Here is a 26,221-nt window from a genome sequence, read left to right as displayed (position 1 = left end):
TGGCTGTGAAAATGAAAAATGTTATTTCTCCATATTTTTCATTTTCATAAGGGGGTAACAGGAGAAAAAGCAACCCATTTTGGAAGCATTTTGACACCACAGGTATTTTGCAGAAATTAATCTGCAGCAGACTACCGGTATGCAAAATGAAAATCATCCACAGATATTGCATTTCAGTCCCCATTATGCAGTGCCCTGCTGGTGGTATCTGAGACACACCACGGCCCTTAAATTATTAGGCAGGTTCTGCTGGATACTTTTGCAGCACATATTTTGGTGGATTGGTTTATGGGTGCCATGTTGCTTTCAGTCAGCCTCTGGGTGCCAGTACAGCCATTTTCTGACAACCATACGTTCTTCATTTTTCTCTCGACAGAGCTGTGTGGGGGCTTATTTTTTGTGGGATGAGTTGCCATTATTATTTGGCTCTATTTTGGGGTACATACAAGTTTTTGATAGTTTTTTTATTTTGCTTTTTGGTAAGCAGGACAAAGAAAAGAAGGCAATTCTGCCATTGCTTTTTAGATTTTAGTATTTTTTCAATAAAGTGTGTCGCCATTTTCTGAGAACCATTGAAAAAAAAAAATTCTGGCGATGGTCTCATTCTTTGTGAAATGAGGCGATTTATAAGACTTTTATTGCTTCATATTATGTTGGCTGTTCTAGCAATTTTTTTTTTTTATCGCGTTCATCTGACATGGAAAATCATGATATTTTTATAAAGCAGTGGCAATACCTGATATGGCTAAATTATTCTTTATAATAGTAAATGGTTTGATGAGGGTTTATTTTTTATACTTGAAACTTAATTTTTTATAAAAATGTTATTTTTTATTTTTAGGCTACTCTCACACTTGGGGCAGGGTTATCCGGCAAGCGGTTCCGTTTCCGAAACTGCCTTCTGGATCTGGCAATCTGCATGCAAACGGACAGCATTTGTAGACTAATCCAGATGCGGATGAGTCTTACAAATGCATTGCAAGAACAGATCCGTCTCTCTGAATGTCATCCGGAGAAACAAATCTGTTATATATATTTTTTTAATTTTTACTGGTCTCCGCATGCGCAGACTGGAAGGACGGATCCGGCATTACGGTATTTTTTATGCCAGATCCGGCACTAATACATTTCAATGTAAATTAATGCCGGATCTGGCATTCCAGCAACTGATCCGGAATACTGGACGGATTTCCTCCGTCCAAAACGCCGTTCAGTGACTGAACTAAAGACATCCTGAACGGATTTCTCTCCATTCAGAATGAATGGGGATAAAACTGTTAGGACGGAACTCAAGGCTGGAAAAGAAAAACGCTAGTGTGAAAGTACCCTTAGTCTCACTAGGGGACTTCAACTTTTAAAAGGTCTGATGACTGGTTCAATGCAGTACACTAATGCAAAGAAAACTTTGGGACTGGGCCTCATAGGCTTCCGTAGCTGGCAGACCTTGAAAGCTGCATGGGAGGAAGCTGATGGGTTGAGTCAGGAAGCCCCCTATCTCTGTAAACCTATTAGATACTGTGGTCAGCAATGACTGTGGCATCTAAGGGTTTAAACCGTTTGCATCATAGTTATCACTGATGCTAGCAGTACAGCAGGCCCCTGTCCTGATTGAGCGAATATAGCTTCTGTGCCCACTTGATTCTGTGCCAAATATATATGCTGTATGTCTGGAAGGAGTTAATGACTCTCCATTTATACCACGTTTCAAATAATTATTCAAATTGGATTTAAGTGTCATAAAGATGCATTTTTTTGTTTTTCAATTGAACTCATGGAGGTATTGTGTCGCAGGGCTCTTTGGATCACTGAAATTTATCTCAAACACCTATGATAATTAGTTTGCCAGGTGAGCCAAATCAAAGGAAAACTACAACAAGGTTGTAACGTCAGCAAGGAGGTGTCAGAGTCAAGTTTGGGGCCGGAATCATAGGGAGAGAGATGGTAGGCCCTTTTTAGGGTTCCTTATAGATATCCTCATTGTGTTTCAATGCATTATTGTGCCGCTTTCCTGGGATGGATATTCATGAAAAAAACGAGTCATAAAGTCCTCGTCTCCAGCTCCTGAAGTCACGCTCCTGAAGTCTAGGGGGTAGCCCTTCCCTCACTCCGGGCTGTACCTCCCCTGCCCTAACCCCACCTCTAAGTAGTGTAACTGACACCCGGCTCAGTCGCCGGGACCGCGCTTGTACAAGTGGCGCATGCGCCGTCGGACTCGAACGCGATCCTGTAACTGAATCGCGCGTGAGGAAGAGAAGACAGGCAGGCATCGGGGACGGCGCATGTGCGATTCAGTTACAGGATCGCGCTCGAGTCCGACGGCTCATGCGCCGCCTGTATAAGCGCGGTCCCGGCGACTGAGCCGGGTGTCAGTTACACTACTTAGAGGCGGGGTTAGGGCAGGGGAGGTACAGCCCGGAGTGAGGGAAGGGCTACCCCCTTGACTTCAGGAGCGTGACTTCAGGAGCTGGAGACGAGGACTTTATAACTCGTTTTTTTCATGAATATCTATCCCAGGAAAGCGGCACAATAATGCATTGAAACACAATGAGGATATCTATACGGTACTGGTAATAGTTTATTATGTGAAATCCTGGTGAAATGTTCGCTTTAGGCCGAATGCACACGGCCGTTGTTCACGGCCGTCAGCGGTCCGTGGAACCGCGGCCTGGATTCCTCCTGAGAGCAGGAGCGCACGGCGTCATTGGTTGCTATGACACCGTGCGCTCCCTGCTGCCGCCACAGTACAGTAACACACTGGTATAGATCACACCAGTGTGTTACTGTATTGCGGCGGCAGCAGGGAGCGCACGGTGTCATAGCAACCAATGACGCCGTGCGCTCCTGCTCTCAGGAGGAATCCAGGCCGCGGTTCCACGGTCCGCTCATGGCCGTGTGCATTCGGCCTTAATGAATGACAATGCACCATCTCGTGCTGCAAAGAGGACCTCTGAGCCATTGGCTGCTATGGACATAAAAAAGTGAGAAACTCATGGTGTGGCCACCATCCTCCCCCGACTTCAATCCATTGTACTCTCCAAAAAGTTCAAAACATGCAAAAATTGTGAAGGTTATCTCAAAGAAGGGGTCCTATGCAGGGGTGCACCTAGCCTATCTGCTGCCCGAGGCAAAAACTGAAATGACTACCCCCCGCCCAATGCCAAATTCTCAACCTAACCCCTTTCCTCCAGCCTTACTGTTAAAGGCATACTTGGAAAACATTACAGTTGAATATGAAGATATGAACGCTTCCACAATGAAAGCATTCATTGCCCAAGGCCTTTCTGCTGCCCCCTACTTGTCCCTATCTGGTGCTTCCTGAGGAGATTGCCTCACCTCGACTCATTGGTGGTGCACCTCTGGTTCTATGTTAACGTGCAATATGGCCTGGTAACATGTTTTTTTAAATTGAAATAGCTTTTAATTTTAGTAAATTTGACCTCTTAATGCTGCAAATTCAACAAATAACCATTTTCATTTATTTACAACCTAATGCTCCTCTGGAATTCTGGGAGGAAAGGGATGCAAATGAGCTCTTAACAAGCTCTGTGTCTAATGCCACCAGAAGTAAGGCAGCTATGCTATAAGTCAATGTTCAGCTCTTTAACCAAGCCTTGAGACATGACTTGGATATTAAATAAGCCAGCACCTCATCTGCAGACAGCTGTTTTGGGGCGATTGCACCTCATCAGTGCAGTGGAGAGAGTACTGGCTTGACTGGGTGAGAGGCCTGTCAGGGTTAGGGGTGGTACTATCTCTCCTTAAGGAGAAAGCGCCTTCATCAGCGTGAGGAGACTTATAGGCCATACATGCTTGGATGCTCCTCTGGAATTCTGGGAGGAAAGGGATGCAAATGAGCTCTGAACAAGCTCTGCCTCTATAGCTGCCTTACATCTGGTGGCATTAGAGGCAGAGCTTATTCAGAGCTCATTTGCATCCCTTTCCTCCCTTTACAGCCTATAAAATGTTTGTAACTCTGTTGTGCATAATAATCTGGAGCATTTGCATGTTGAGTTTTTTAATTTGTGGAAAAAAAAATACTGTCATCATTGGGAAGTTTGTTCAATAAAATTTGATTTATACTCATTTGCATCGAATATTTAGGAAAATCTGAGAAAAATAGCATAGGTATAATAATTTGGAACGTGGTGTACATAGTATTAAACTAATATATGCTCAGATTCACAAGTTTCTTGCATCCATTAAAGGAACAACAACTAACCAATTTGAGACGATTACACAAAAACTGTAGGTAAAAATATTTTCAAAAGACTGACACTCCTGCAGAGAAAGTGCTTAGTCACTAGCCTTTCAACAGACTTTGTATAACTCAATAGTCCAGGACTGTATGGAAGAAATGTTGTAATATCTTTACAGAGAAGAATGCCTTTCTCTCCCTCTAGAAGCTGACTCTCACCCCTCCCATTTTCATAGACTTCTATGGGTATCTGTAATTTGATCCTTCGATGAACCGACAGTCCATCTTTGTCTATCAAGACAGATTTAGCAAATAATTCAGAGTGAAGAGCTTGATAAGCATAGAAAGAGGCATTTTTCTCTGATAACATTACAACATTTTTCTTATTTGTCTGTAATATTGAGTCATTCAGAGCTGGGGCTGCTATCAGCAGTGGATTTCCACTCCACCTAATTTATTAAATGCCTTAAAGAGCTGGTCACATAAGCAAACAGTTAAGTGCTGTGCAGACATGGTCCAAAAGAATTCCTCTCTTTACCTCATCTTCCTCAATTGGATCTTCCTCATCGCCTGAATCCATTAAAAGTTTTCTCTTCTTTCGCAACCTCTGAGGACGTTCGTTCTCTGTGCTGGTTACAGGACCTGCAGGTTCAGTCAGAGGAGTAGGGGTAGCTGATTGCACTTCTAAAGAGAAGCCCACTTTCTTTTCACTAAAGCAAATGAGAGATCATATTATAGAACAAATGATCCATTTTAGGGATTTACCCTAACAATTCAAACCATCAGAACTTCAAAGTAAATTGATGTGCAGTTCTGATCCCTCTGCTGTTTCTGCATCTCACAGACTTCAATTTGTGAAACTGTCGTTTCAGGTATAAGCTGCCGTGTGTGTACAAGAGGGATAACACTATTTCTGGCCCTTACACGACTTGTATGTGCCATTTTTAGCATTTTTCCTTCTGCAATCTGTTTGTACTTCTCAACCTTTTCAGACCTGTTGGGTGGAGAATAGCTTATCATCAGTCATAACTCAGGACATGGAAGAGGAATACCTGCTCCCTGTCTGTTGCACTCCCTCAGAAGAAGCAGCAATAATGGAATACATTACACAGCCAGACTGAGCAATTTAAGTGTCAAACCAGCAATGAAATAAGAAATCTTGTCATTCTTTCTGTGTCTATGTGCAGCAGCCTTTCCCTTCACCCTCTCCTCCTTCCCCTCCTCTATCCTTAGACTTCTATGTAATCTGATACTTCAGTGGGCAGACAGCCTTCACTGAAGACATAGCCAAGAAGTGAACTGACATATAGGCCTCTTTCACACTACAGTATGTCGATTTCAGTGTTTTGCGTTCCATTTTTAACGGATCCGTTGTTCCGTTTTTTTTTGTTCCATTGTGTTTCCGTTTCGTTGTTCCGTTTTTCCGTATGGCATATACAGTAATTACATAGAAAAAAATTGGGCTGGGCATAACATTTTCAATAGATGGTTCAGAAAAAAACGGAACGGATACGGAAGACATACGGATGCATTTCCGTATGTGTTCCGCTTTTTTTGCGTACTCATTGACTTGAATGGAGCCACGGAATGCGATTTGCGGGCAATAACAGGACATGTTCTATGTTTCAACGGAACTGAAAAAACCGAAATAGAATGCATACGGAGTACATTCAGTTTTTTTTGCGGAACCATTGAAATCAATGGCTTCGTATACGGAACGCAAAAAACGGCCCGCAAAACGGAAAAAAAAATGGTAGTGTGAAAGAGGCCTAAGAGAAGAGGAGGAGGAGCAGGAAAGAGCTGATAGAATGAAGCATCTTTCTCTGATAACATATTAGAAAGATTCTTTTGCTCACTTGTACCATTTATAAAAAAAATTAAAACGACAGTTACTCTTTAAAAGGGAACCTGGCACCATTAAAACCAGTCACCATTGTAAAAATAAATGTAAAAAAATAAATGTAATTTGCCAGCAGCTTGCTACAGTGCAGGAGGAGCTGAGCTGAGCAGATTGATATATAGTTTTGAGGGGAAAGATTCAGTATAACCTGCAATTTTCCTATTTACATTTCTGCTCATTCTGGGCTTTGAAGTCAAGGAGGTGGACCCATCAGTGATTGACACATTTCCATATGCACAGTCATACTTGAAGGCTAGGGATCAGTGACGTGAGCTTCGGATCCTAGATTTGAAGTCACTTCGTTTTAATGCTGTACTGAGATACGTCTCCGTACAGCATTAAAATGTTTGGGCTCCGGCGAGGCAAATTCGTTATCACTAAAGTCTCGCAGGACTTCAGTGAATAATTTCGGGATTAGATTTTTTTGAACTTGGGGGGGGGCGTGTCCGGATGTGGAGCTGAGCGGACGCTTACCGCGCTAGCTCCGTGACCTGTGGCATAAGAAGCGGCTCACAGCGCAGTACAGTGTACCCCCACACACTGTAATTTAACAGAGGGTATTGCCAACCCACCCAGCACCCGACAATATGGGCCGCAGCAAGAAAAATGAAGGCCCGCCGAGCAAAATCACGGCATTCAGGGCCGCAGGAGGAATCCAAGATGGCGCCCGCTCCCTGCACCATGAAGCGCCGGAGGCAAGTTACTCCACTGAGACACCAGCAAGGCGCACTAGAAGCGCTAGTAATGTCAGCCCACGAAGCGCAAGTAATGTTAGCCAACGAAACAACTCACCCTCCTCATCTCCTGTTAACTCCTCACCTCGTAAGCTGCAGCTTGATTCACTGCCTGCTAGTTATAGGCATACTTTACAAAGCTCAGCAGCTCCATCTACTGGTCAGAATATGTATCAGCACCCAAGTGAATGTAAATCACCATCTTCCCTCACTACTACTGATGGTCACTCTGTTCCTGTTACTGAGGCCACATTAAGATCCTTATTAGGTGACCTAAGGCATTCTATACAGAAGGACATTTCCTCTGCATTTTCAGCATTACAAAAAGATATAAGCCAGATCGGAGAAAGAACTTCCCATATTGAACAAAAGATGGAAGAATTCACCAACGCCCACAACCAGCTAGTGGACGCCCACAACGACGCAGATGATGAAATTTCTGCCCTAAAACTTAAACTAGCGGACCTTGAGGACCGTTCAAGACGCAACAACCTAAGATTTAGAGGAATCCCAGAAACCGTCGAACCTGACAAAATCAAGGACTTCCTCACAGATTTCTTTGTGGCCCTAATGCCAGAAGCGGAACAGAAAGATCTACTAATTGACAGGGCGCATAGGATCCCAAAACCTAAAAGCGCCCCTAACGCCGCTCCCAGAGACATCATCGCCAGACTGCACTTTTATCACTTCAAAGAATTAATCCTCAAGACGGCGAACTCAAAACAAGATCTCCCGGATCGTTTCAAAAATATATCAATATTCTCCGACCTCTCTGCAGTCACCTTAAACAGACGCCGAGAATTCTCAACCGCCACTAAAATCCTCAGAGACCACAACATCCCTTACAAATGGGGATACCCAGTGAAACTCCTAATCTTCAAGAATGGGACAACACACGTAATCACGTCTCCAAGCGACTCGATGAAGCTTCTCCAGAAATGGTCCCTAGCTACGGTGGACGAAGACACCATCTCACCGCAGAAGAAAAGACCCCCTACCCTGATCAAAGAGTGGACCTGAAACTTCTTCCTGCAAGAAAAGAGCACTCCTACCCTCCAGAAGGACATATCCTTTCTACTGTGCAGGGTCACTAGACTGCTATAAATGTTTTACATTTTGTGCCGCAGGTTCTCTACGGAGATAACTCACCTGCTTTTCTAACACCACCCCCAAATTACCTGGATAAATTTTGGTATCCAGTTGGTTCTCTTTGAACCGGACTTTGTTGTTTCTACTTGTTTTAGATAAAGTGACTTAATTTGGTTTTACTTTATCTAACCCCTCCTATCCATCCTCCCCTCTATTTCTTACTTCCCTTACTCCCTCACACCACTATTACCACTTAAGTGACAAGTGAAATTGTTCTTCCTGTATCTCTATGTGATTTATGCTGAGGAGCATCTGCGGTGTCTCATTAAGACTGCGCGCTCTTGCTCTACAGCATATTCTACAATTTACAGCTTTATCTAACCTGCAACTTTTCATTACTGGAGATGGTCATAAAAATCTCTTCACTCAATGTTAACGGACTAAATAGTCCAATTAAAAGATCATTACTTTGGAAAGAAGTACTTTCTCTCAAAAGTGATGTGATCTGTGTTCAAGAAACCCACCTGAATGAGTCTGATACATATAGGCTTAAACATAAGAAATTCACTAACCTATTTGTTTCACCGGCTGTGAACAAGAAAAGAGGAGTAGTCATTGCTATAAAGGACTCCCTCTCTTTTCAACTAATTCAAAGTATCAGTGACAGTGAGGGGAGATATGTTATTTTAGTGTGTAACATTAATAATGCTCTATATACACTAGTCTCCCTATATGCACCAAACACAAACCAACTCACATTTATAAAAGAAGTTTTAACGTCTGCCTTAGCCATTAAACAAGGATCACTGGTTGTATGCGGGGATTTTAATTTACCTCCTTCACCAATAATTGATAAATCTAACCATGTCACCTCTCAATCTCCCTCACAATTTGCACAATACTTGCTATCTGAGGATTTATATGATACATGGAGAGTCCTACACGCATCAGAACGTGACTATACTTTTTACTCTCATCCTCACAAACAATATTCAAGAATTGATTTGATACTAGTGGACAAATGGACTCTTCAAAATGTCACATCCTCTAATATAGGATCCATAACATGGTCCGACCATGCCCCAATATCTTGTCAAATTTCAGAACGTTTCAACCATCGCTCTTTTATTCCTTGGCGTATCAATAACTACCAAATATCCCTACCTTCTACTCAATCACAAATTACAGAAGCACTCCTGGAATATTTTAAACATAACTCTACTTCAGACGTCCAGCCCACCACAATATGGTGCGCCCATAAAGCCTTCATAAGAGGTCATCTCATTCGTATTTCATCTTATATAAAAAAGCAAAAACGCATACGTACAGAACAGTTATGCGCAGAGATAATACGGTTAGAAACTTTAAACAAAGCAAATCCTTCCCAAACTATTAGTAACCAACTCAGAGACCTAAGATTCGAACTTTACCAACTCTACCAAAATACATTTGAACACAATTTGAGACGGTCAAAAGCGAAATTTTATGCGCAAGGAAACAGAGCAAGTAAAGTACTAGCCTACAAAGTCAAATCCCAATTAAATAGGAAAAAACTACCATATGTATATAATTCCAATAAGGAAAAGGTAATTAACCCTCAAGGAATAGCTAACACTTTTGCCAACTACTACTGTAATCTATACAATCTTAAAGACCACAAACTAACTCCGCAACCAACTCCGGATTTAATCGATAAATTCCTAGCGGATATTTCATTGCCCAAACTCTCCCCAGTACAACTAGAACAGATCAACAAACCAATAGATATCAATGAAATACTGCACGTTATAAAATCATCCAAAAGTAATAAATCCACAGGCCCGGATGGACTATCCAATGAATATTTTAAAACCTTTGGAAATATTTTATCTCCTTTCCTTTTAAACACATTTACCCATATATTGTCCACCGGAAATATACCTCAAGAAATGCTCCAAGCTACTATTGTAGCTATACCCAAACCAGGGAAATCTCCCGATGTCCCAGAAAATTTCCGTCCGATCTCCCTTTTGAACGCCGACCTCAAACTTTACTCAAAACTACTAGCCAATAGATTATCGTTACTTATTCCCCATCTTATTCACCATGATCAAGTGGGTTTTGTCAAGTCAAGACAGACCCTAGATGGCACCAGACGTATAATTGACCTCATCTATTTTTCCAGGGCAAATCGGATGCCTTCTCTGCTTCTGTCTCTAGATGCGGAGAAGGCATTTGACCGAGTGCATTGGGGGTATTTGAGAGCAGTCCTAGCTAAGTTTGGCATACATGGGCAAATTAACAAAGCAATAAGTGCATTATACTCCAAACCATCCGCTAATGTCCTTATAAATGGAATGCTGTCTAATCAGTTCTGGATTAACAACGGAACAAGGCAGGGGTGCCCCCTATCTCCCATCATTTTCGCACTTGCTATTGAACCCCTAGCAGAAAGTATCAGGACCCATACACAAATAACAGGTATAAAAATTGGAGAAACAAACCACAAAATTGGTTTATTTGCAGACGACATAATACTGGCACTAACCAATCCAACAACATCCCTGCCTATTGTCATGCAAATATTAAAATCCTTTAGCTATATTTCATACTATAGCTTGAACGTAGCTAAATCTCAAGTCCTCAATCTAGGGCTAGAGGCTTCGGACCTTAATTCGCTGAAATCTAAATTCCCCTTTAAATGGAATTCTGAACATATCACTTACCTCGGAATTAAACTAACCCCATCACTCTCTGATCTCCTAACAGTAAACTATAACATCCTAAAAGAAAAAATCAAATTGGACCTAAACAAAATGAAAAATTGTGAAATTTCTTGGATGGGAAGAATAGCGGCCCTAAAAATGTTCATCATCCCACAAATACTATACCTATTCCGCAACCTCCCAATCTCTATTCCCATAAAAAACTTAAAAGAAATCCAAACACTACTTCTTAAATTTGTATGGCAAGATAAAAAACCAAGGATTCAGGCAGATGTAATGTATCTACCCATTGCCAAAGGAGGACTGGGATGCCCCTCTATAATCAAGTACTATAGGGCGTGTATTTTAGAACAACTGAGATACACTTGGTTAAACCAGACTAACAAGCACTGGGTCACAATCGAAAACTATATCATGGGTGTTAAAAACCCCCAATTATTTTTCTTCTCCAACTCCCTATTGGGAAACATTCGCATCCCAAATTTATGTCCCACAATTCAGGCCGCTTTTGAACTCTGGATCCTATTGACGACAAAACTAAAACTTATTAATGTCTCATTTACAGACATCCCCTTGGGGACATTGGAGAGATGTATCCCACACTTAAGGATCTCTAATTGGACCGACCTAAGGATTAAGAACCTAAGTCAACTCTACACCAATAAGACTTTAAACTCCTTTACAGACCTGGCAGGAAAATTTAAGGTTCCCCATAGAGATTTTTATAAGTATTTACAAATCAGACATTTTTTGTCTGGGGTAACCCTCCCCACTTCCTCTGACACTTGTAAAATAGTGGGAATCTTACGAAACCCTCTAAGTACCCTCAAGGCCCTATCTCTCAGCTATCACCTTATGGCGGAGAGATCGGACTCACCACTGACCCCTTTACTAAATAAATGGGAATCAAAATTAAGCTTGAAGATTTCCTCAGAACAATGGGAAACTGCATTCTCTATTATACGGGCTTCTTCTAAATGTATTAACCATCTTGAAAACTCCAGGAAAATGCTTTATAGATGGTACTATACACCCTACAGATTATCCAAGATGTACCCTCTATCATCCCATGTCTGCTGGAGATGTTCTGCAGCTGAAGCCGACATGGAACACATATGGTGGGAATGCGGAGACATCAAACCGGTCTGGAACTCAATTAATCGTATCCTTACTCAAATATGTAATATCCCAATCTCACTATCTATAGCTCAGGCCTTACTCTCCGTGGATTTAGACTTATTTCCTCATACTATTAGAGTAGTTGTTACTCATGTAATTGTGGCCACTAGAATGAAAATTGCCTACTTTTGGAAGAATCCAAACCCCCCTCCACTAGCGGAAATTATAAATGCTGTTAATAACAACTGTCTATGTGAGATGTTCAATGCTTCCATATCCAATAAACGAGCCAAGTTTAAACTTGCATGGGATTGTTGGCTTCACTCCAAATTTAACACAGTCCTAACAGATAGGTAAAGCTCAGATGTACTTAACACTCCTTGTCACTCCCCCCCCCTCCCCCCCCCCCTTACTCCTTTATATCCATTTCCTTTCCTCTATTCTCCCAATGTTACTTATAGTAATGTTTATATAACCTGCTCTGTTAATTATTATGTTAAAAATGATGACACCATACAGAGTATATTAGAAGATTTATAATGATTCTTAATGCTGCAGACAAAACATACATTTTGGGCTCTGTATGTGACACTTACCTGTTCTTTTTCTTCTGAAAACAATAAAAATTATGTTCAAAAAAAAAAAAAAGATTTTTTTGAACTTGAAAACTATTTTAAAACTTGGTCAGCTTCGGTTCCGAGGGACCATTTGGTACCGATGCCGACTTCAGATGCCTGTTTTAAAATGGTTTTCAAGTCAAGATCTAGGATCCATAGCTCACTTCGCTCACCCTATTAAAAGACAGTCGATCACTACTAGAAAATAATGAAAACTAGATGCTTTTCTAGAACTTTTTGACTTTGTCACCCAGTGTAAGCTGAAAGGAATAGAATTTGCACAAGTAAATAACTCACGTTACATTTTGTATTTATTATATAAATTTACAACTTTAGGGACAGATCTTCCAACTTTTTGGTTGCCATGGCAATTTACTGCTCCAGGCAGATGGTTAGTACGCCCTTTTTGGCCTACAATAACTTATGTGACCCATCTGTTGGCACTACACACACTTGCTCACAGTTCTCCCAAACACAGACACTGAAATAATCAGTGATCTGTACATGGTGATTGCAGAAACACAAAGCTCATGTATTACCCCGAGAAACCATTCATTGGACAATTTGCATGGTCATCATGTGCTCATGCATTAATATGTTCATATCACACAGAATGTACGTGCCCCCAAACATACCAGTAGTGGTAACAGGAGGAGTAACACCATATGCAGAGGTTGCAGGAAGATTTAAAGGGATTGTCCAGGATTACAGGATTAAAGAAATACGGCTGCTTTCTTCCAGAAACAGCAACACACCTCACCCCATGCTGTGTCTGCTACTGCAGCTCTGGGCCATTTGAAGTTGACGGAGCTGAGATGCAATGCCACAAACAATCTGTAGACAGGTGTGGTGCAATTTTTTTCTTAATTAAAAAAAAAAAAGCCATAATTTTATAATCCTGACAACTTCCTTTAACCCTTTCCTGACTCAGCGATTTTCAGTTTTTTACTCCCTGTCCTCCTGGAGCCATAAGTTTTTTATTTTTCTGTTCACATATCTATATGAGGACTTTTTTTTTTTGCGGGATAAGTTGCACTTTCTAATGGCACCATTTAATATTGCATACCATGTAGTGGGAAGCTGGAAAGAAATTCTAAAATGGGATGAAATTAGAGAGAAAAAACAAAACAAAACGCAATTCTGCCATACTTTTATGGGTTTCGTTAAGTCCCCCTGCGCCCCGTGGTCGTGGTGCACGTGGTCGCCCTGTTCGTGTGCGCCCCGTGGTCGTGGTGCAGCCCGTAAAATGTGGGCCGCAATGCACGAGCACAGTCCGTGGGGCAGCTGCAGCGGAGCCATTCACTTGAATGGGTCCGCGATCCGGCTGTTCCTCAAAAAGATAGGACATCTTTTTGCGGAACGGAAGTACGGGAGGAAACCCCACGGAAGCACTCCGTAGGGTTCCGTTCCATGCTTCCATTCCGTACCATTTCGCATCTCCGGATTTGCGGACCCATTCAAGTGAATAGGTCCGCATTCGTGAGGCGGAATGCCCACGGAACGGCACCCGTGTATTGCGGATTCGCAAACGCGGTCCGCAATACGGAAACGGGAAGCACACGTTCATGTGCAGGGGGCCTTATACCGTGCTCCCTATGTGGTAAAACTGACCTGTGTCCTTCATTCTCTGGATCAGTCCGATTACAGCGATACCATGTTTTTTGTTTGTTTGTTTGTTTGATTTTTTAAGAAAAACAGTAAAGTTTTTTTCCCCCATTAATTTGTTATATTTCCTTCTAATTTTTTCCGGGAGGATCCGTAGTTTTTATTGATACTATTTTGGAGTGTGTATAATGGGGGGCGAAGCAACACATTTAAAAAAATCAAATCGGACATTTTTATTTTTTCCATTACGCCATTCACTGTACGGGATAAATATTTTTATATTTTAGGCTACTTTCACACTAGCGTTCGGGGCTCCGCTTGCGAGTTCCGTTTGAGGGCTTTCACAAGCGGCCCCGAACGGATCCGTACAGCCCCAATGCATTCTGAGTGGATGCGGATCCGCTCAGAATGCATCAGTTTGGCACCGTTTGGCCTCCGCTCCGCTCAGCAGGCGGACACCCGAACGCAGCTTGTAGCGTTTTCGTGTCCGCCTGGCCGTGCGGAGCCAAACGGATCCGTCCAGACTTACAATGCAAGTCAATGGGGACGGATCCGTTTGACGTTGACACAATATGGTGCAATTTCAAACGGATCCGTCCCCCATTGACTTTCAATGTAAAGTCAGGAGTCCCTATTAATATACCATCAGATCGGAGTTTTCTCCGATCCGATGGTATATTTTAACTTGAAGCGTCCCCATCACCATGGGAACGCCTCTATGTTAGAATATACCATCGGATTTGAGTTACATCGTAAAACTCAGATCCGACAGTATATTCTAACACAGAGGCGTTCCCATGGTGATGGGGACGCTTCATGTTAGAATATACTGAGAACTGTGTACATGACTGCCCCCAGCAGACCCCCCCCTCCTCCTGTAATTAACTTATTGGTGGCCAGTGCGGCCCCCCCTCCCTCCCCAGTATTAATTGTAGCCAGTGCGGCCCCCCTCCCTCTATATTCATTCATCGGTGGCCAGTGCGGATTCCCAGTATTAAATATGACCAGTGCGGCCTCCCCCTCCCTCTATATTTATTGGTGGCCAGTGCGGATTCCAAGTATTATGACCAGTGCGGCCTCCCCTCCCCCCCTAATTAAAATCCCCCCCATCATTGGTGGCAGCGGAGAGTACCGATCAGAGTCCCAGTTTAAATCGCTGGGGCTCCGATCGGTTACCATGGCAGCCAAGACGCTATTGCAGTCTTGGCTGCCATGGTTACTTAGCAATAAATACAAGCATTATACTTACCTGAAGAGCTGCGATGTCTGACCGGCCGGGCGCTCCTCCTACTGGTAAGTGACAGGTCTGTGCTATAGGCAATGCGCCGCACAGACCTTTCACTTACCAGTAGGAGGAGCTCCCGGCCGGACACAGACATCGCAGCTCTTCAGGTAAGTATAATGCTTGTATTTATTGCTAAGTAACCATGGCAGCCAAGACTGCAATAGCGTCTTGGCTGCCATGGTAACCGATCGGAGCCCCAGCGATTTAAACTGGGACTCCGATCGGTACTCTCCGCTGCCACCAATGATGGGGGGGGGGGGGGGGTGATTTTAATTAGGGAAGGGAGGGGAGGGGGGGGGGGGGAAGAGAGGCCGCACTGGTCACAAAACTTGGAATCCGCACTGGCCGGCCACCAATGAATATAGAGGGAGGGGGAGGCCGCACTGGTCATATTTAATACTGGGGAGGGAGGGAGGGAAGGGGAGGCCGCACTGGTCATATTTAATACTGGGAATCCGCACTGGCCACCGATGAATATAGAGGGAGGGGGGCCGCACTGGTTACAATACTGGGGAGGGAGGGGGGGGGGGCCGCACTGGCCACCAATAAGTTAAATACAGGGGGGGGGGTCTGCCCCCTGCTGCCTGGCAGCATCATGTACACAGTTCTCAGTATATTCTAACTTGAAGCGTCCCCATCACCATGGGAACGCTTCTGTGTTTAGAATATACTGTCGGATCTGAGTTTTCCGAAGTGAAAAATCAGATCTGAAATAAACAGTTATGAAAACTGATCCGTTCTGAACGGATGCAAGCGTTTGCATTATAGGAGCGGATCCGTCTGTGCAGACACCAGACGGATCCGCTCCTAACGCAAGTGTGAAAGTAGCCTTAATAGTATGGGCATTTTGGGATACGACAACGCCAATAATTTTTTCTTTATTATATGGAAGAGCGGTGATTTGAATATATTATATATATTTTTAATGTATTTCAAAACTTAGTTTTTTTGCGTTTACTTTTTTTCACTTATTTTAAGTCTCCCTAGGAGACTAACATGAAGTAGTCTGATCGCTACTCAACTGCAATGATTTAACATTGCAGCCTATGGGAGATTCACTGTGTTTCTATGCGATAGGAACATTGCTCTGGAAGGCTTTAGAGACTTCAGAAGGCCAGAGGCTGCCATAGCAACCTGATGGCTCCCTTGATCTCAGCACGGGGGAGCTATCCTAGCGATATGCCACAAATGTCTAAGATGAGACAACCCCTTTAAATACAGTTTACATGTAAACCAGCACATTTATCAGAATAGTCCATGCAAGGAGATGAGAGACAGACTGAGAAGCTATGCCTCAGACGTTACTGTTAAGCACTATGTATGACTGCTTCCTCCTATTGCTGACTGGCTGAAGTGGTTACTCCATTTGACTGCTGAATGTATTCGGAGATGTGTGTCCTTGGCGACACAGCTTGCTTTTTATATATTAGGATTATTTTAACAGGTCACTAGTGTATTGAGAACAATGGCAGAGATGTTTTATTTTAAAAAAAAATCCAAGAATTCTGGACTTTTTTTTTAGCCAGTCTGATAAGGGGGCGTGATGCAACAATGGGCGCCAAGTGATAATAGCGTGCCAACCCAGATTTATCAACAAGCATCAGCCACTGTGATAAATCTGGTGCATCTTTAGACTGTCTAGCCTAAATTTACACTGTCTTAATATAAGACAGAATTAGTAAATGTAGCCCAGTGTACACATATTTGGCATATCAATGCATAGGAGAATTAGTGAAAACATTTTTGGGTAGCTACTGATTTAACGAACTGTGTTAGAACAGGTGAAAAGCCGGAATTAGTACTTACCGGTAATTCATTTTCCATGAGATCACCACGACGGCCATACAAGGAGATTGACCCCTGACCTCTGTAGGGGCAGGAAGCAGAGAAAGGTTTAAATGCTCCCCTCCCACCACCAAACACCAGTGCTTCCAAAATATCAGAGTAAAGGGTGGTGGATACACACGTGAAAGAATAAGCAAACAGGAGAAGATATTACATCATATCAACCCCCGCATAGACAATGGGGAGGGAAATACGGGCCGTCGTGGTGATCTCATGGAAAATGAATTACCGGTAAGTACTAATTCCGGCTTTCCATATCATCACCACGACGGCCATACAAGGAGGTATATCAAATATGAATCTATGGGTGGGACACAGACTGAAGGACTTTTTGTCAGAATGCCATATCAGTCTTTTTAAAGAGGTCCAACCTATAATGTTTGGCAAAGGTATGGATACTGGACCACGTGGCAGCCTTACAGATCTCCTCTAGGGAGACACCTGCTCTTTCTGCCTGAGAAGAAAACATTGCCCTGGTAGAGTGGGCTTTGATATTGCCCGGGCCCGAAAGATTCTGTAAGGAATAACAGGAAGTGATGGTAGCTTTGATCCATCTGGCAATGGAGGACTTGGAAACTTTCTGAGCCTTGTTTCTTCCTCCAAACTGGATAAAGAGGCAATCTGATTTCCTAAAGTTTTTAGTGGTCTCTAAATAATCCAGTACTGCCCGTCTGACATCGAGTGAATGAAGGGTAGATTCCCGATCATTGGATGGGTTGTCAAATAGGGAAGGAAGGGTGATCTCCTGGTCCTTATGAAATTTCAAGACTACCTTTGGTAGAAAACACGGGTCTAATTTTAGGACTATCCTGTCATCCAGGACCTGTAAGTAAGGCTCTCTAATTGAAAGAGCCTGTAATTCACTTATCCTTCTGGCTGAAGTGATGGCAACCAGGAATGCAGTCTTGTAGGATTTGTGCTTCAAGGAGCAGTCACTCAGGAGGTTCAAACGGAGGATGAGATAGTCCCCTAAGGACGATGTCCAGATCCCAGGAGGGTACATGAGGTCTTAGGGTCGGACGTAGCCTTGTTGTTGCCTTCATGAAGCGTTTTATCCACCTATGACCTGCCAGCTCTGTGTCGTAGAAGCAACTAAGAGCTGATATTTGTACCTTGAGTGTGGACGGTCTTAATCCCATGTCAAAACCTCTTTGTGGAAAATCCAGAATCATTTGGATGTTTGGGGCCGAGGTATTTGGTGAAGGCGAACCTGACCACGAGCAGAAACGCTTCCAGATCTTTAGGTAAATTGAAAAGGTCACCTTCTTCTTGGAAGCCTTTAGGGTTGAGATTACTGCATCTGATAGACCCTGACGCTTTAGGATCTGGGTCTCAGGATCCAGGCTGCTAGGTTGAGGAAGTCCGGGTGTAGGATCGGACCTTGGTGCAGTATGTCTCGTCTCTTTGGCAGGATCCAAGGGTCTTCGCTGGCAAGGTTCCACAGGATTGGGAACCAGCTCCTCTTTGGCCAGTAGGGTGTCACCAGTATGACTGCAGTACTGTCTTGTACGATCTTCTGTACCACCCTCGGTATTAAGGGAAGAGGAGGGAAAGCATAAAGGAGACCTCGGTTCCATCTGAAAGAGAAGGCGTCCAGAAACCTCGGGCTGTCTCTGGGGTGTAGGGAACAAAAAAACTGGCAACTTTGAGTTTACTCGAGTGGCAAAAAGATCTATTGTAGGACTCCCCCACTTGCCCACTATCATCCGGAAGACGTCCTCGTTTAAGGACCATTCCGAGTGATCTATTCTCGCCCGGCTTAGGTAGTCTGCCTCCACGTTTAGAGACCCCTTTAGGTGGACTGCAGATACTGACTGGACGTTCGCTTCGGCCCGGGCGAATATTTTTGTCGACAACTCCAGTAGGCTGCCCGAACCTGTGCCCCCCTGATGGTTTAAATATCTTATCACTGTCGTATTGTCTGACAGGACTCTTACGTGATGGCCCTGAAGATGAATCTTTGCCTGCTTTAGAGTTTTCCAGACTGCCATCAATTCTCGGAGATTTGATGACTGAAGGCTGAAAGATTTGGACCAGACTCCCTGGTAATAAGCTTCTCCGACCTTTGCTCCCCAACCGTACTGGCTTGCGTCTGTGGTGATCTGGGCATAGGGATTCCTTGACCACTGCACCCCCTTGGAGATTTTTAGCTTGTCCTTCCACCAAAGAAGGGAGGTCTTTACTCTTTGAGGGATGATCACCTTTTGGTCTAAGGAAGATTCTCTTCTGTCCCAAACCCTGAGGATCCACATCTGTAAGGTTCGAAAGTGGATCTGACACCACTGAACGGACGGAATGCAGGATGTGAGGATCCCCAGTAGACTCATTGAGTCTCTGATAGAATAGAGATTCCTTGAGCTGAAGATGGAGATCTTCCTCTGGATGTCCTGTATCTTGCTCTGAGGTAAGCAGGTTATCTGTTTCTGTGAATCCAGAATAACCCCCAGGAACTGGATCTTTGTTGTCGGATCTAACTGAGATTTTTTTATGTTGATCAGCCAACCCAGACCCTCTAGGGTTTGACGGAAGAAACTTAGATCTTTCAGCAGGAGATGAGCGGAGCTGTTTGAGATCAGGAAGTCGTCTAAGTACGGAAAAACCGTCAGACCTTTCTTTCTTAGATAAGCCACTACCTCGATCATTAGCTTTGTAAAAACTCGAGGGGCTGAAGATATGCCGAAGGGGAGAGAGGTAAATTGGTAATGAAGAATCTTGCCCTGATGGTCTTTGACCGCGAACCTTAAGAACTGCTGAGAGCTGGGATGTATTGGTACATGATAGTAGGCGTCGGTCAGATCGACCGAGCACATTACTGAGTTGCTCTGGAGCAAAGGGACTATAGATCTTAGGGTCTCCATCCTGAACTTCTGGTAGGTGATGTATCTGTTCAGGCGCTTTAAGTTTATTATGGTGCGGTAGGAACCTTCCTTCTTCTTCACTAGGAATAGGTTTGAGTAGAAACCCCCTCCCCTTTCGGATTGAGGTACTTCCGTCACTACCCCTTTTGCGAGTAATTCCCGGATGCCCACGTACATGGGATGATTGGAGTCTGGGATTGCCACCTTGGTGACTAGAAACCTCTTTGGGGGAGGATCCGAGAACTGTATTCTGTAACCCGACCTTACAATCCTCAGAGCCCAGGAATTTGAGGATATTTCCTCCCAGCGGGTAAAAAACATCCTCAATCTCCCCCCCACCCCGATGTCATTGGTTTCCATTTCCTCTTTGGGGGACAGAAGCGGGAGCCCTACCTTTCCCCCCCCTTGGGGTAACTATAACAGCCCGACTTGCCTTTACCGGTGTATTGACTACCCTGGTTGGAAGGGGCACGAAAGGGATACTTCCTTTTATAGACCTTTTCCTCCGGAAAACCCTTCTTTTTGTCGGAGGCCCTTTCTAGGATTTTCTCTAGTTCAGGTCCGAAGATATGCTCTCCAGAAAAAGGGGATACCGCATAGTCTGGACTTTGATACTTTGTCCCCCGACCAGCACTTCACCCACAAGGCACGGCGAGCTGCATTGGACAGACCCGCATCCTTTGCTGAAAACCGTACCGACTCCGCGGAGGCGTCTGCCAAAAAAGCTGTAGCGGATTTTAACAGGGGAATGGCGCTCACAAATTCATCTGTTGAGGGATCACTGGTGGCCCTATTCTCTAACTCAGAGAGCCAGATGAACATAGATCTAGCGACTGATGTGGCTGCTATGTTCGATTTAAGCGTGAGCATAGCTGCTTCCCAGGATCTTCTCAGCAGGCCGTCGGCCTTTCTATCCAGAGGGTCTCTGAGCTGAGAAGCATCCTCGAATGGAAGGCTGGTTTTCTTATTGACCCTAGCTACCTGGGCGTCAATCAGGAATGGTATTAAATGTTCTAGCTTCTTCCTGATCAAAGAGAAGCCGGTTTTGGAAAGATCTGGCGACACCTAGCCGCTTCTCCGGATCTGCCCATTCATCCAAAATCATCCCTTTGATGTTTTCGTTAATGGGGAAGACTCTGGATTTCTTTATCCTGAGGCCCCCAAACATTTCATCCTGTACTGATGGCGTAGAAGCCACTTCCTCTACTCCCATGGTAGCTCTGACGGCTTTTAAGAGCTCGGGCATATCTTCAGAGGAAAAATAAAATTTTCTTCTGTTTTCAGAAAAATCCCGCTCAGAGAGCTTGTCTTCATCCTCCATATGTTTAGAGGAGGAAGCTGAACCCCCATAAACCTCAGAGTCGGATGAGACGTCATCGTCCGGTTTGTGGCGTTTAGCGGCGGGCTCTGGGACCACAGGACAGGGCTGCTCCACAGGTTTCTCTCTTTGAAGAGAGAAAAAGGTCACAAAAGAAGACTTAATCTCTTCCTGCATCATGGACCTAATCTCGTCCATGAGGGACGGTTGTTCCTCCCGGACAACTTTAGCAATGCAGTCCCTGCATAGTTTCTTAGGATAGTCATCAGGAAGTCGTTTGAGGCAAGAAACGCACTTTAATGACTTTTTGGGTTTTCTCAGAGGATCTTTTGCAGTCTGGAAAAGCCAAGAGAACCCTCATTAATAATAAGCCCTGGTGAGAGAGGAAGAAAAAAAACTCTCCCCTATGGGGAACTTACAGACGGTAGAGTAGAGGCCTCTGTATGGTCCGATGCAGACATCCTGAACACAGCCCAGAATAGGGAATGTACTCACTGCAGGACGAGAATCTATTTGAATTCTCCCGCCTCCTGAGACCGGCCCCCTCCGTCCGCGTCACTTCCGGAAACGTCCGGCTACCCGGAAGTGACGAATTTATATAGCGCCGCCCGGCGCTGGGCGCACAGCCGGCATGGTTTCAATGAACCAGCGGGCGTTCCGTGCACCGGGAGCAGGCCCCAGATGAAACCGGAGGCGAGTCTCTCCCTCCCCCCCCCCCCCTGTCCGGCGTTGGTACGGGACCACGGGCTGACAGGAGGGGGCCCCGCTGAAGCAGGTACGCGACTCCCACTTCTGGATCTTCATCTCCACGGCAGCTGCCTGCGGAGACCTTTCTCCGCCCCTGTCCTCTGTAGGGACAGGAAACACTGGTGTTTGGTGGTGGGAGGGGAGCATTTAAACCTTTCTCTGCTTCCTGCCCCTACCGAGGTCAGGGGTCAATCTCCTTGTATGGCCGTCGTGGTGATGATATGGAAATATACATTTAAATTGTCATTGTACTTTCACACAACTTTGCAAAAAACAATGGTGCAGGTGAACATAAGAAACTTTGTAATATATCTCATCAGAGAAAAATGCCTTGTTCTAGAGTTACCCCAGCTACCCCCTTATCTGAAACGGACTCTCTCTCTGAAATTTATAAGAAATTTGTCTTGTGAGACCAAGACTGGATGCCTGGTCACTGAGGTATTAAATAACATCATCCAGCTGTTACCTCGAGCTCTAGCAACAGTACTACATAGCCCTGTCTATTATGTAGTGGAAGGAGGTGGTAACTGCAGTGCTGCTCCCATTCACCTCAATGGGAGCAGCGCTGTGACTACACAGCTCCATCCACTACCCAATGGACAAAGCTGTGTAGCGCCAGAGCTAAAAGCCAACAGCTGATTGCAGGGGGTGCAGGGTGTCACATACCTGCCGATCCATATCAAAATCCTGGACAACTTCTTTAAAAAGGGGTATTCCCATCTCAAACAATGGGGGAATATCGCTATGATATATTCCCATTGTCTAATAGGTGCGGGTCCCACCTCTGCAACCCGCACCTACACCGAGAATGGAGCCCTGAAAGTGGTGGAGGGTGCACTGCGCATGTGCAGCCGCCCTCCATTCTTTTTTATGGGTCTGCCGAAAACAGCCAAGCGCTGGCTTGACTATTTCCATCCCATATAAATGAATGGGAGCAATGGCTGCACAAGTGCGGTGCGCTCTCATTCACTTCTATGGGGATAGCGCTTAGTGGTCCTTCAGCCACCACCTTCCCTGCTCCGTTCTCTATATGGCTAACTTGTGTGCCCACAAAACACGGATACCAGCCGCATGTGTCCCACACTTTCCCATTCCGCACATCTTGCTCTATGCTAAAAATGCCTACTCTTTTCCGCAAAATGGAATAGGACACGTTCTATCTTTTTTTGCGGGACGGAGGAAAGGACATTTTTTACACCCCCATTAAAATAAATCCCCATTTTTTTTGTGGACCAAAAATACGGTTGTGTGCATGGGCCCTTAGTGATGAGATTTGAGAATTTTAAAATTTGCTGCTACCATGTTATTTATTTTATTTTGGACAACCTGTTTAAAGGGGTTGTCCTAAAATATTAACTTATCACCTATCCGTAGAATAATGGGTGGATAAGTACCTGATTGGTGGGGATCTGATGGCTGGGACCCCCAGCAAAGACAAAAATGGGGGTCCCAAGTCCCTCCAAATGACTGGAGTGGCTGGTCAAGCATATGTAGTGCTGCTTCATGCATTCTCTAAAGGTCTGCCGGAGATGTCAGAGTACAGTACTATATCTGGTAATACCTTAGAGAATGAATGGAGCGGCAGCCGTTCCATTAATTTAGGGGAACTGGATCCCATTCTCGCAATTAGTGGTGGTCCCAGCAGTCAGACGCCCATTCAGTTGGTTATCCCAATGCTTTGGACAGGGGATAACAAATGTAAATACCTGGAAGAATATGCAACCTCAAAGTGAGAAAACTGCATCTACAAACTTACTCGTCCTCTACCATTTCCTTTTTCTCCACGTTATGAGGTTTTTCTTCACTTTTTTTCATTTCTGAGGAAATTAAAGAGTCAGTGATTCATCATATATCGTCGACGAAGCTCCAATCACAAAAGATCATAACCAATCCATACCTTGTTCAGGGATAGTGCAAGTGGATCTCTGAACAGATTTCCCTGTACCCTGGATATTGGCGGAAGAGTCCAATGTCTTGTCAGAATCTGTAATGATCTCCAAAGTCCCAAACTCACTGAGGCGGAACTAGAAACATAAACCAACCATTTTACCAGACACATCAAAGGGGGAGTTGTGCAGTGGGGGAGTGCCGGGAGTCGGATCCCCACAGAACTGATATGGATGACCTATTCTGAGGATAGATCATCAATATCTTTGCACAACCCCTTTAAGCATGAGGGGAGGAATATCAGAAGATTAAATGACCAAAGAAGGTTTATGAGGTTTCTGACCTGTAGTTGACTTCCAGGAAGAGTAGCAATGCCGTTGCTCCAATCCAGAGCATTCATCAGGTCAAAGTCTGAAGCAGATCCCAGAGACATTTCCCTTTACCACCTGAAGACAGACAGACAGACAGACAGACAGACAATCTGTTATACAAACTATAGCATGTTAGGATATGTCCACATGTGGCAGATTTGTTGCCCCATTCATCTGAATGGGGTTTGCAGAAATCCATGCACATGCACCACTTTCACATTCAGTCAGCGTTTGCTCAGTGTATGATCAGTGATTTCCATCTTCCCATCTGTGATTGTGAGCTTTCAGGGCTGATAGCGGGGGGGGGGGGGGAACTTCAGAAAATAAATAAAGGCAGTCTGGACTCCTTGTGTGCAGTACTACACATGTATGATAGCAGATAACAGTCCAGAATTGTGGTGACAGATGCCCATTAGTGAGGGCTGGTCACTGTATCTGGCAGCATAGTTTTGCAGCCCCTCTGCACATAATCAGTGCCGTTAATTTCAGCCCCCCGATACTACTGAAATGTCAGGTGGGCTGTCTCCATCAGCCATTGTCAACGGAAGGTCTCAGCCACTGACTGACACTATAGACACCTCACAATTCAGTAGTATCAGGCTCCAAAAAGTAACAGCACCGACCCCGGGCAAATGAAGAATGCCAGAACAGAAAACGGGCTGGAGTCAGTGAAAATACAGCTACAAACGTCTGCCGCCAGTTCAAAAGTGACAACCAATATGGCTGCCAACACTTTTGCAAAATGGCAACCAAAACAACTGAGCAAAACAGACATAATTACCAAAGTTATAATAAAAAATATATAATAAATGACAGTCTTTTGAGGAAAATCTTTAGCCTGAGAACAAAGTGAACTTTCACTATTACAACTGGCCTCCCTCCCCTCTGCTGGAAAATGCTGATAGACAAGATACTTCCTAATTAGATAAAAGTGAAGCCTTGGTGCCCATTGCCTTTATTAATAACCCCCCGCCCCTAACGCCTGTATCGCCTCAGCCCACGTACACTTTATATAACTACTTCACAGGCTGCAGTGACCATTACTGGCCACTAGAGGGGCGCGAAGTCCCTCAGGTGAGAAGATGAAGGAACGGAGTTCCAATAGTGAACTAGTCCTCCATAAATGCAGCCCAGACATGGCTGCAGTCCCCGAAAGCAGCACCTAAGTCACTCTGCATCACCCACACAGGCAGAACGTCCCTCACTACAGAATGTCTGCCGCTAAGTCACAGCAGAGCTCGCCCGCTCTGCTCTCCGGGACAAACTAGTCATTTGCTCTGAGGAAAAACTCGTATCTGCCGCCCGCGCCGGCAAAATATATTTTCTCCTATATTTTCTAAGTGCAAAGTAAAACTCCCCTTTCACTTTGCAGGGCATCACTCCTCACCACTCCTCTGTCCCAGAGCCGCCTCTTCCACCATAAAATGGCGACAAGGGGCGGCCCTAGGTAGTACCCGCCTTCCCGGCTCTTATTTCCAAGGCAACGACTCCAGAGCCCTCTGCTTCCAAACCAGCCGGGCCTCTCCCTCCCCCGGGAGCTTGTGGTGACGCCCCGGTGCTCGGCGCTGACCGCGCAGGCCCCCTCACCTGTGGTGTCAAATGGGGACTGTGGCCCCAAAATGTAAAGAACTTTTTTTTAAAACCACTGAGCACCCCAAAAACCACCCTCCATAGCGACTGGCTGGAAAAATAGGAAAGACATGAAGCAACAGCAGAACAGCTTAGTCACCAAACACTGTACTGGGGTGGCCTTAAAAGGGTTCAAAGTGAGAAAATGAGCTTTAACCCCTTAAGGACCGCACCAATTTTCACTTTAGCATTTTTAATTTTTTTTGGCTTGCCACTACGGGCTTCCCAAAATGAAGAATGTGGCACCGCCAGGGGTGGACTGGCGATAGACCCTACAGGAAAATTCTCGGGGGGCCACCAGAGCCCCTCTCATGGCC

At 44.6% G+C, this 26,221-nt stretch overlaps 1 protein-coding gene across 2 annotated transcripts in view; it reads right to left on the bottom strand.

The window, feature by feature from the left end:
- L3MBTL3 (L3MBTL histone methyl-lysine binding protein 3) overlaps window positions 1-25,726 on the bottom strand; it is a 106,224-nt gene extending 80,498 nt beyond the window's left edge. The window contains exons 1-5 of one of the 2 annotated variants that reach the window (XM_044287867.1): window positions 25,634-25,726; window positions 24,248-24,350; window positions 23,915-24,041; window positions 23,774-23,834; window positions 4,734-4,905 (exon numbers count right to left, since the gene is read on the bottom strand). In XM_044287867.1, the coding sequence (XP_044143802.1) occupies window positions 4,734-4,905; window positions 23,774-23,834; window positions 23,915-24,041; window positions 24,248-24,337 (450 nt within the window). In that variant the 5' untranslated portion in view covers window positions 24,338-24,350; window positions 25,634-25,726. The remainder of the gene's footprint in view (window positions 1-4,733; window positions 4,906-23,773; window positions 23,835-23,914; window positions 24,042-24,247; window positions 24,351-25,633) is intronic. The other variant, XM_044287868.1, reaches the window with a different exon arrangement.
- Between the last annotated feature and the right edge of the window lie 495 nt (window positions 25,727-26,221).

Source organism: Bufo gargarizans, chromosome 3 (assembly GCF_014858855.1).
Source record: "Bufo gargarizans isolate SCDJY-AF-19 chromosome 3, ASM1485885v1, whole genome shotgun sequence".
NCBI classification, from domain to species: Eukaryota; Metazoa; Chordata; class Amphibia; order Anura; family Bufonidae; genus Bufo; species Bufo gargarizans.
Note: the sequence above shows the minus strand (reverse complement) of the source record. Positions and strands in the feature narration are given on the sequence as shown.